The sequence below is a fragment of the Balearica regulorum genome, chromosome 12 (genome assembly GCF_011004875.1).
Source record: "Balearica regulorum gibbericeps isolate bBalReg1 chromosome 12, bBalReg1.pri, whole genome shotgun sequence".
In the NCBI taxonomy this organism is placed as follows: Eukaryota; Metazoa; Chordata; class Aves; order Gruiformes; family Gruidae; genus Balearica; species Balearica regulorum.
This window is the reverse complement of record NC_046195.1, coordinates 20,798,062-20,809,594: the sequence shown is the minus strand read 5'-3', so window position 1 is coordinate 20,809,594 and position 11,533 is coordinate 20,798,062. Positions and strand designations below refer to the sequence as shown.

Here is an 11,533-nt window from a genome sequence, read left to right as displayed (position 1 = left end):
ATGGGAACCCTGCTTCCCACCACGCAGCCTTTCTGGTTTCATTTAGGTTTTTATAGTTCATTATACAAGCTAATAAATAGGAGGGCCTGGATTAAAAAGGTTTCTTTTTTCATATTCTGCATAGCTGGAGCCCACATAGCTGTATTCCACACTGCTGCGATAAAACATCCCCATGTGCCACGCAGGCTCTTCTGCTTTTGGAAGCCAAAGCAGACCCCATCCTACCCGCTCCGGATGCGCCTGCCCTTCTGCTTGGCACCAGCGGCTGAAGGAAGGTCTTGGTGTCATTTGTCCTCAGGACTAGACCTGCACCTGCGGCTTTACGCGCAGCCGTGCAGCATGACTTTGTGTCTGGGACCCAGCCAAGCCGGGGAGGCAGCAGCCTTGGTCTCCATCTTTCAGCACCATTCACCTCCCCGCCTCATTTCCACTGCTTGGCTCAGCTGGTGGATGGGTCCTGCCTCTCTCCGCAGCGATGGAGTGTGGACAGGCTGCACCTTGTATTTTATTTGCTTTCTTTTTAAAGACAGCTGAGAAGCATAGGCTAGACTTCAATGCCTGAAAAGCCCAATGAACGATATATACCTGAAGGAGTTGTGCTTCGAAACGAGCCCCAGTGGGACTGCAAGCTGAGGGTGATATGGTCACTGGTGTGTGTTTGCCGCGCAGCACAGATAGGGCGGCAGCCTCATCTCCTCCCCACGGACACGGGCCTGCACCCGCCGAGAGCAAGGCCTGCGGGTGGGTGGCCGTCAGCCCTCCGGCTGTGGCGGTGCGAGCCGCTGGGTGGCTTGTGCCTGTCCGTCTGTCAGCGGAAAGCGGCAGGCAGCCGAGGGTGGGCGCCGCAGAGGGCTCCGGCAGCCCTGACGGGACAGAGGGGCTGGCAGAGGTGTCCCCCCGCTGGAGCACCGTCAGGGGGAAGATGACGGCTGGCGACAGCGCGGTATTCTCCACACTCACCTGCGGCAAAAAAGGGAAAAAACCCAAAACCCTAATGAGAAGGGGGAAAAAATTAATAAAAAACCCACATAAAATGTTTATAACCCCCTGTTTGCTGGCCTGGGGAGCTGCCGGCCCGGCGGACGAGGTCCGCACCTGCCGCGGGAGCCCGGCCCCGCTTCACACACCCCCCCCCCCCCATCAGGGAACGGGGCCGCTCCCCCCGCCGCGGGCTGGCAGCAACCTGTTGGTCCCGCCGCTGTCGAGGAGGGCGGGAGGAGCCCCCCTCGGCTCGGCGGCGAACCCGCTGACAAAGGCGGAGCAGCGGCAGGCCAGGGCCGCCCCCGGCAGCGGGCCCGGCGGCGCCGGCGGGCAGCGTGGGGCTGGGGCGCTCGCACAAGATGGCGGTGGGGCGGCGGGAGAGCGCGCTCCCCTCTTAGATGCGGCCGCGGCGGCCCCTGCTCCCGGCGCCCGGCGGGGCTTACATGGCGCTGGAGGACCTGCTTTGTCTCTGCTTCTCCGCCCTCGCAGTCCTGGCCGTGCAAGGTGGGTGAGGAAGGAGAGGGTGGTGGTGGGGGTCGGTGCCCCCCCGAGCCCACGGACGGTCGCGGTCGCGGTCGCGCGTGGGGCCGCGGTGCCACCTGCCCTTGCACTGCGCCCAGCCCGGCCATGGGCAGCGTCCGGCTCCCCGCGGGGATGCGCTCCTCGGCCGGGACCCTCTTCCCCGCCGTTTCTCGCTCCCCCCCCCCCCCCCGCCTTAGCAGCCCTCTCTCCCCCTTCATGACCGTTCCCCCCCCCCAGTCGCCCTTTTCCCCCCCTCAGTGGCCGTGTCCCCCCTCCCGTGGCCATTTTCCACACACCCCCCTCCATCCCCTTCTCTCCCCTAGCCACTTTCTGTCCCCCTGAGTCAGTCGACAGCCACGCTCCTGGCCGTGTCTGGACAGTGCCTCCTTTGGGGGTCACCTTTTGGGGGTGACACTGGGTGTCCCCTGCAGGGATACCCCCTCAGAGGGCTTGGGGGGGGGGAGCAGGCCAGCAGCAGCGACCCCCGGGCCTCCGCCTTGCCAGCGCTCAGCGGCAGTGCTCAAGTTTCCTCTGGAAACTGGCTGCTGTGCCAGGCTGGCCCAGGGCTGAAGCGCTTGTCCAGCGTGGGGCTGGCCCGGAGCAGGCCCAAGTGTCTGGCAGGGCCATGGTGGGGACCCTCGTCTCCCCTCGCCCCGCTCTGGCCAGGGCAGGATGCGTTGGTGGGCAGATGTCCTGTTGGTCAAGGAAGTGACCCAGGAATAGCCGTGCTCCTCGCGCCCTCCGTTTTGCAACGGTTACGCAAACAGCTCCGTGTGTGGGTACACGTACACTTGTCGAGCCGGCCGACTTTCTGTGTTCACCATTGAAGTTTGCATCGACGGTCGTTGGAGCTGCAGACCTTGGGGCGCGTGATTTGTTCCCTCTGCGTGCACAGACCCGCAACAGCTTTTGTCCTCGTCCCTGAGAAGGGGTTGGAAAGGTGTAGGCTGGCGGAACTGCACCGAGAAACGTGAGTCGTGTGTGTGCCTTGGAGTTCCTCTTGTTTAAAAGAGCCTCCTAAACGGGGGACTGCGGTGGAGGAGCCATCCCTATGTCATTGTACATTTTTATTCCTCTTTATGATGCATTCAGGTTTGGCAGAACATCATAACACCACAAAGGATGTTTAGTCTTTATAGCTTTAAAAATACCCTTTGGGGGGAGAATACAGCGTGGTGGGTGGCTACAGGGTTGTTTTCTTTTCTTTCTTTTTTTCGGAACATTGTGAGCTCCCATAAGGGGTAGGTTATCATTTGATATAGGTGCAGTGTTACGGTGGCTGTGTGTAGAAATGAATAACGGTCCGTGTAAATGGCCCATTGTCATCGGTGCATGTGGGTTTTTCTAGATGGATGGCGGTCTGTGACCCCACCAGCAGATGAACGGGTAAGCTGGGGTGGGAGCTGTGTCTCCTGCGTGTTTGAGCAAACAGCAAAGTGGATCCCGAGGCTTGTAATGGAGAACAATGATTTTTAAAAAAAAAAAAAAAAGCAAGGTGGTGGAGTGGATGTTGTTTTTCAAACGCACTTCAATAAGAAAACTTCAAATGCTTTGTGGGAATTTGCAGTTGTGGCTTCTCTGCTTTTTTTTTTGCAAGCAATTAGGCAACTAGTGAAAATTGTTTCTGTTTGTTTTCTAACAATGGGCCACGTATTGTGTAAAGAGGTAGAGAGTGCGTGCCCGCAGTCTGTGGATGTGCCACTCGGTACGTGCGGATGTACTTTCCAACAGGTGGGTTTGATTCTGAAAAGAAAAACATGGACTTGTTTCAATCTGAAATTAATTTGGCAGAGGGTTGAAATGGTTTTGGGAAAGTCTGCATTTGATCCCTAAGCCCATGTGTTTTGATCCAAAGTTCAGGCTTCGCTGGGTATGAAATACTTAGAAGTAGACTGGAAAACCTTCCCCCCCTTCTGTGGACTTGATGGAAGCTGTGCCAGTTCACACTAGCTGGGGATGTGATCCAGTGTTTTGAAAGCCTTCTGCCTGTCTGTCTTTGAGACTGTTTTCCCTGCAGTAGCAGGAAAGGGTTTAAGAAAAAAAACAAAACCCCAACAAACCCCTCTTCAGTTGACTCTGGCAAGGGGGTTGTGTGAGTTGCTTTCCTTGGGGCTCTCGATAAGGGACGTGTTGGTGGGAAGTGGGCTGAGCTTTCCATCTGAGTGATCAGCTGAAATCCATCTGGGGTTATGTCATTTGGATTTGTGGTTGGGTCCTCTTGCTGCAGAACAGATTTCTTTTTTTGACATCACCTAACTTTAGTTCTGATTTGTTTTATCCTTCTTGTCGCGTTCGTCTTGGCGGCGTAACCCCGCAGCCTGCCGTGTGCAGTTGGTGCCTTCGCCTAGGGAAGTCAGTGTTGCCATTGTTCAGGGATCGCACGTCTCTGCCGCTCCGGTCGCCTGCGCTTCGCAGGACGTCACCTGCATGCAGATCCGCTTGCCCCGTTGGCTGTGGTAGTGTAGTGTTGCCTGTCCGTGGGCTGGGTTGCAAGGAGGCAGGAGGAGTGGTGCAGGGAAGGGGTTTTTCTTATGGTCCCCAAGAAATGAGAGGCGCTGACAGTGCCAAACACTCCTAGTAGTGAGGTTTTGCCTGTATCGTGTTTCCAGGGGCAGTTTCCTTGTGCGGGAGCTTGCTGCCGCTGTGCTGTGGCTGTCATGACAGCCAGTCTCCAAGCCCTGACTGCAGAGGCTGCTCGAAAGTGGGGAATGTTTCTGCTCATGTGTCCCTGTTTGTCTTATGGCATGTGAAGCTGAAAGAGAAAACCAGAACCAAGCCTCAGCGGTTTATTTTCCCTGTTTTCCCTAGCTTTTTCCTTCTCTTTTTCTTTTTTTTTGTGCCCTCTCCTTTCACTACCTTGAAGTCCAAAGTGAAGCAGAACCTGCTAATTTTCTGATGTCTCCCCCATTTCTGCAGCAGACTTTCTCCTGGCAGCTGTAGAAAGTTTGATCTGCTGCAGGGGGCCCCACGCGGGGTGGGTGTATCGCTGATGGTTCGCGAGCCGCTTCAGAGTGGTGCAAGTAATAATTTAAAAAGAAAATGTTTGGCAATTTGCCTTTCCCTGGGGAAGAAGGGAGACGATTCTCCCTGCTGCGTGCTTGCAGCCTGATTTGGAGCTGGAAGCAGCTTCTGTGGTACGGCGCAGGTCTCTGTGCATCGGCGACACCAGAGCCACCAGCGTTTGGGGAACTGCTGGGGTGGGTTGGACGTTGCCGTGGCACACGGGATGTCTTGCTTGAGAGCCTGCTGTGATCCTGGGCCAGTTGCTTCATCTGCTCTAGTGTCCTCAGGGGCTATCTTTAGACAAAAGTAGAGATGTTGCGTGCTTCTCTGTCGAAGGTGTTGAGAGGGTAAAATCCATCAATGAGGATGAAAATCTATCAATAATTATTCTGCATGTATATAGTCTTTGTCACTATAGTGTACAACTATCCCGAGGGCAGGGTGCTGCATTGTCCAGTGCTGGCTCATGAATCTGTGACTCCTGAAACTTTATTGCTTGCCAGGTGATTTGAACTCTGCCCCCATCGGAGCAGCCTTCCCAAAGTCTGGCTGTTTTCCCAGGGAAAAAAACCAGGTGCTTGTGAACTAGTTTGAGCATTTGCAGCGCAAGAGATGTTGCTTGCATGATTTACACGCTCCTCTCCTGTTTAAATGGCTGCCTGGCCATTAAGCCTAGTCATGGTTATATAATTAGAGATGGGAATTAATATTTAATGTGATTGTAATTTGTCACTGGAATCCATCCCAAACTCTATCTCTGCGTGAGGTGAGTGGGTACCTGAGGGAAAACTGAGGCCAGCGTTACACGTAGGGGATTTTCTGCTTGGACACTTAAAATTATAGGATTGCCTTGGGTGATGGCAGAAACCCTAACCTTTACAAACCCAGAGCGATCATAGTCATTTTGTTATCTGTAGGAAGCAAATGTTTGCTTTATAGTCAGCTGTAATACTACAGGGGATATGGTAAATCCTTGTTATCAGTATTTGCCAAGTGCATGTTGGGCCAAAATCAACTCTGGTGCAATTTCGTTGCTTTCTGAAGAGCTGGATCTGCTTGTCTGCGGTATTTTTAGTTTGGTTTTCTAAGGAAAAGAGACTTAGGTAGTCATACCGTTTGGTTGTCTGTCCATCTCCCTTTTCCAAATAATTTTTGGACCTGCTGGTCAGTCACAGCTAGTGTGGATATGGATAATTCTGAGGTTTTGAAAAAAAGTGATTCAATAAAGGACAGAGACACGGTTTCTGCATGGACTGAGGCACTGGAAAACCCACCTAGGGAAGGAACCTGACATGCTTAAACTGCAGGAAGAGCTTTGAACAGAGCTTGCACCTTGTGACTGGATTACCCTGTCCCACCCAAACAAGACACAAAGCTGCAGGAAATCACAATGTCAATGTCCTTTTATCCACTTGTTTATTTTTTAAGTCTTTTATGCTTTAAAACATGCTGTTGTTTTATGGTTACACCACCATTCACGTCACAGGGCTTGGTAGCTGTTTTGCTTTCCTCTCTTCTTGGGAAGGCATTTTCCAAACACAGGACTTGGAGCTGCTGTGACATTGGCTGTTTCTGTTGTCTTTGTGTTGGTCACTTGCTGTCTTTGCCTCAGTTTCCTCGTTTGTTCCAACTGGGCAGAAGATGCTGTTGCACACTGTAAATACATGAACACCACCGTCACTCTAAGTACCCTTCTTGCATTTATTAAAATCCCATGAGTAAGTGACATCCAAGTGCTGCTTATGCTTTTCTGACTTAATGGCTTCTTGGTGAGAGGATCCACAGTTGTTAAAACTCAAATCTGCCATCCTCATAAAAAGCAGAGTTGAGCTGTGTTTTCGCGAGCCCTTCCAGAGATGCTAAACCCCACACCAGACATGAGGGGAAGGACTGCAGAGCTCCCTTCTAGTTTGTCTGACTTTTGCTGGTATGCTGAAGTCATCCTTGAAACATCATTGAATTTTCCTAGTTTCAAGGACTACAGAGCCTTCATAGGGACGGAGGGGAAGAGCTGGTCAGTGTTTATTTCCAGGAAGGTACATACCTGCTAGAGTTGCAGCTGTTGGGAAGAGAAATTCCCTGAGAGAACCCAAACACTTGTCATCAGCCTTTTTTGAGCATATCTAACGCTTTCTTGTTTGCAGGAGTCAAGACACTTTGCTTGTGAGCATGTAGGTCATGGTGCTTCTCCCTCGGATTTGTTTTCATTCATGTCACTGGTGCCCTTTGGTGTCTCTGTTTGAGTCAGATCCTCTCCTGCTCTTAATCCCTGGGATCCTGCTGTTGTGATACGGGCGTGCTTTATCTGAGAAGTCCAGCAGATGCAGTGTGTTATCTCCATGGGTAATAAATGTACTCTGTGGTGGTTATGATAAGCAATTACTGTATTCCACCGAAACTTTCATATCAGATGTTCTGGAATTATTTAAAAACCCATATCTGCATTTTAAACACAATTGCTTGTTACTGCCATATTAAATTTGGCTGAGCTATTGAATAACCTGGTTTATTCTATGCTTTCTTGTTTTTTAATGTTGTAATTTTTTTTCAAGCTCTCTCGTGGATTTCTTGTGGACAGGTCTTTAATATTAAAGGTGTGTTAATGAAATGTGAGCATCCCCAGAGGTTGCTCTCAGCCCAAATTGGTGGGAGGATTAAAACCTAGTGTGTGAAGCTATTGCACCTGTGCTCAGTCTGCTGTGGCCCCTTCCCTTATTCTGACTTCCCTGCTCTTACTTCCTGATTGGGTTGTTGAACCACATTCCCCTTGGAGTCAGGATGGCTTAGCACCTTGTTAAGTGTAAGAGTTTGGGAAATCAAACAGTTAAAACAGAACTCCAGAGAAAGGTGCTGGGTGGCAGAACTTGGAGCAAACCTGAGATGCAGAAGTGATGCCAGGCTGGCAGTGGGTCGTGGGGAATGAGATTAAGGTCCTGCTTTATGTTTCATTGCCTGTGCTGGGAAACATGTATCCCTGATAGTTTCTAAATTGACTGTCGATAGATGATCGAGTTAATTGGTGTGACCAAAAAGGTCATTACTTAATGGGATGGATTTCCCATGCTGTGTTGTGTTAATACACCAAGGGTTTAGGCAAAACCTGGCTGTTTATGCATGCAGGGCTTTGATGGATCTTCTCTTTCAAAAGCATCACTAGTGCTTATAGACTTCAAAATTACCTGAAGTTTTGCACTTAATTCAAGACTGTCCTCTCTGTGTCTCTTGGCTGGCTAATTGATCTGATTTGCAGAATGGGTGCATGTATTTTCTAGATAAAAAGGGAATTGTGCCTGATACTGAAAGAAAACTAGAAAAGTATTCACTGGTTTTATTTTTTTTTTTATTTGTTGTTGCAACTGAGAAGGCTTTTATGTTCCTCTGGAAATCTTTGTCCCTTTTTTGTCCCTCTTTTTGGAGGTGGTGTAGTGAAAAGCTCCAGTGTGCTCCTTGTAGTGCCAATGTGATGTGCAGTTACCTTTCTGGAAATATTAGTGCTGTAGTAAAAGGATGATACACATAGTCCTCTTAATCGTGTTGGCCCAGAGGGACTGGGCTAGTTGCAGCCCATTTCTGTGCCCTGCCAGTCCCGCTCGCCTGTTGGCTCTTGGCAAAGCCTTGAGAGAGCATGTAGGAAGGAGACATGGAGCTTTTCGTGACCAAAAAAGACAAGGGTAAGGGAGGGCAGAGAATTAACAGGTGTTCAGGTTGATGTCCAGGGGGTTTAGCGTGTGGTGTTGGGATGGGACCTGTCACTGTGTGGGAGATAAGGCTTGTGTTCGAGGTGCTGGGGCTTGCTTGAGGTTATCTTCAGCAGTGGGTAAGAAGTGTGGCATGGGGTGGAGGTTCTGAGGCCACAGGCTTGACTTTCCATTATTTCCTGCTTGATAGATATTTTCCCTGCCACAGAGGCTCAGGCAGCCCTGCTGTTAGAGAATTCCTGTTGCGATAGGAGGGCAATCGTGTGTTCCACAGGTTTGTGTGCCTTGCGAAGGCACTATGTGCTGTCGCATAGCAAGGCGTCTTGGCAAAATACACATAGAAGATAAAAGGGGAAAAAGAAACCCAGCATCTGATCCAATACCAACTCCTTTGCTGGGTTGGCAAAAATTGTTTAGATCCTCCTTCCCAAGAATGATTTTGTAAACATAATGCTGCCTATTAGCCATGTAAATTACTGTCATTGGTGGCAATTGTTGCGATGGAAAGATAAGTGTCTTGAAACTCTGGTTTGATTTACCCCTCCTGCCCCCCCCCCCCCCAGCTTGCTAACCAGTTGTTTATGTCAGCACTGATTGCGGCTTTTGTCAGAGAAATCAAAATATTGATCAAAATTATTTAGCTCTGTTTTTCCTAGGTCACAGTAAATGCAACTTTTCTTTTTTTTCCTTTGTACTCCTTTTCTCGAGGAGATGAGCCGTACGTTCCTGAAGTCAAATGTCACCCGCTTGAAGAGGGTCCTTAGGAGCAGACTTCGTATCTGGAGGCTTTCCTCAAGAGTCTGTCAGTTGAAAATCTGGCTAGCAGCATTACCTCAAGTACTATTGTGGGGTTTTCTTTACGTGCAAAGTGGGGAGAGAAGGAAGTTTCTCCCAGCTGCTGGCAGAGAATAGCTTCCCATTTACTTAACGCTTGTGGCTGCTGCCAGGATTTTCTGTTTAGCAGCCGAGGGAGTTAAGTGCGGGGTGAAAGGCTTCAGTAACACTTCAGCATCCAGGCACGAGGCTGAGCTGTCAAATAATTCTTCTCACTCTTTGGTTGGTTTTTTTTTGTGTGGTTTTTTTGTTTGTTTGGTTTTTTTTTTAAATACCAGTCAAGGCGCTTGGATAGTTTTGTAGGTTGAAGACTAGCGAGGTTGTGCTGGCTTCGTGTGTACTGCAAGAAGCTGAGAACATTTCTTGTTTCAGGTTTAACGGGTGTGCTTGAACAAGAAAGAGCATCTCTTAAAGAGCAGCACCTGCTTCTGACTTAAAAGTGTCTTGTGGGTGCTTGTCCGTCACAGCCCCTCAGTAAGCTGGTTTGATGTCCTCACTCACTAATGCGCACTTTCATTTAGTCTGAATTTACCTAGCTGGGGTTTATAGGTGTGTATGAAGACAGGTACTGGTGTGAAAAGCCTCCCTGTGAGTAAGTGTACACTGAGTTTCCTGGTAATCTGCTCTTTACTGAGCTGAATACGTGCAGATCCTTGAGTCTTTCACCTGTTTTCCATCCCTTAATCTCTGCCTTGTGTAGCTAACACTAGTGTATGTAAAAGCCCTGCTTTTCTCAGCGGTTAGGTGTTTGCTCAGCAGAGGAATTTCTTAGCTACTTTGATTCAGAGCCTGACTTCAGAACTGGACCCTGCGAGTCTCTGGGGGCACCTGTTCCCCCGCAGCTTAGGCAGAGCTGCTGTTCAGCTCGGACAGCTGGTGCTGGATGCGGCTTTCCAGATGTGATGGGACTGGAGCCAAGCAGAGGGAAAGGTAAAGAAACCTTCAGCTTCGAGAGTGCCTCTTTGGTGAGCAGCCGAGCTGTTGCCAAGGCAGATTTTGGATTTTGCAGCGGAAAACATGCAGGAAACCAGAGGAAGGATTGGAATGGGGCACGTACGTGCAGCTTCCGTATAGCTTTTAAAGAGAAAGGCTGCTATCTAAGCTGGAATCACACCATGTAGTTACACTTGTGTAGAAAAATACTCAGTCTTACAGCAGCTTTCACCAAATAACATCTCAGCCACGTCCTCCATCAGCACTTCAAATACAGGTGGAGCATATGGAGCTTTGCCCTCTCCTGCTCATAAAGATTCCTCTGCCCTTTTCCATGTCACCTACACAACATGGTTTTTATTTTCTTGTGTAAATGTCTCCAGCCTCTGCCCAGCTGTGTCCACGAAGCAGCAGTGAGCCTTCAGAAGTAGGAAACCAATAGTAGGACTTCTCAGGCTTTAGGAAGGAGACATGTGGTTCCCTGCTGCATGGCACACTTATGAGTGGCTTCAGGCAAGCCTCTGCATCAGAGTTTTTAATTTGTAAAATGAGGTATTAAAATTCCTCTCAGAGGAACTGAGCATGAGTACATTTGGGGTGGAGGTGTCCAGACGCTGCGGGGCAGCATATTTTAGATGGAGAGGCCTGTAGAGATGGGGGAATAGGTGCTGGACAAAATGCATCCGTGTACGTGGCTGTGCAGATGTGGTTGTGCCTGCCTGTCTGTGGTGCATCAGCACTGGATGTGTGCGGGTGCAGTGTGAATGCAGAGATGTGTACGTGGTATGTGCAGGCCTGTCAATGAAAAATCCTGATTATTTGTGTATGTATTTTAAAGTTTGTGGGTTTAAAAAAATACTGCCCTTGTAGGGAATATTTTCTTCTCACCAGAAACTTGTTAGACTAGAAATTTCACAGTATTAATTTTTATGGCATTTCCTAAGCTGAACTAATTGGGTATTTTGGAAGGGGGAAGACAAGGGTGTGGATGTGCGTTTTCATGTAGATTTCATTAAAAATGTGACTTGGATTATCCTGCTAACTGAGTGATGTAAAGGTCTCTGCTGGAAAATGCAAGTGATTATAGGCTGGTGACTAACAAATAATCCTTGGCTAATATGAGGTGGGCACAATTAATGTTAATCCCTGCTTAGCAGTAGTGAAAGTTGGATGAAGTCAGGGAGATTTTGCAAGGCTGTTACTGACCTGAACATGAGAATGATCACCCAGCACTCGCTAAAATGAAATTGGCACTTTGGAAGAGGCATCGTTCTCATCATTTCCTTCTTACACTAGAGAAGGAGCTATTCAAAATGGCCCAAAATTGCCTGGTTATGAAGATGAGAATTTCTCCTGCACTGATGTTATGTGCTGAGGCACACAGGACCTCATTAAAAGAGGAGCAGCAGGAATTAGTCTAGATTAATGGAAATAAATCTGTTTTTACTAACAAATGAGGTTGTTCCTTGGTCTAGAGCAGGCACCATCTATAGTGCTCATCTAGCAGTCTGATGCACAGAGACAAAACCTTTCTTCACTGTGGAGAGGAAAAAAAAAAACCA

General features: G+C 49.2%; 1 protein-coding gene across 5 annotated transcripts in view; it reads left to right on the top strand.

Annotated features, from left to right (window-relative positions):
- Positions 1–1,271: 1,271 nt before the first annotated feature.
- Positions 1,272–11,533, top strand: part of IGDCC4 (immunoglobulin superfamily DCC subclass member 4) — a 100,757-nt gene continuing 90,495 nt past the window's right edge. For all 5 annotated transcript variants that reach the window (XM_075764580.1, XM_075764577.1, XM_075764575.1 and 2 more), the window contains exon 1: positions 1,272–1,485. In XM_075764580.1, coding sequence (XP_075620695.1) covers positions 1,380–1,485 — 106 coding nt within the window. In that variant the 5' untranslated portion in view covers positions 1,272–1,379. The remainder of the gene's footprint in view (positions 1,486–11,533) is intronic.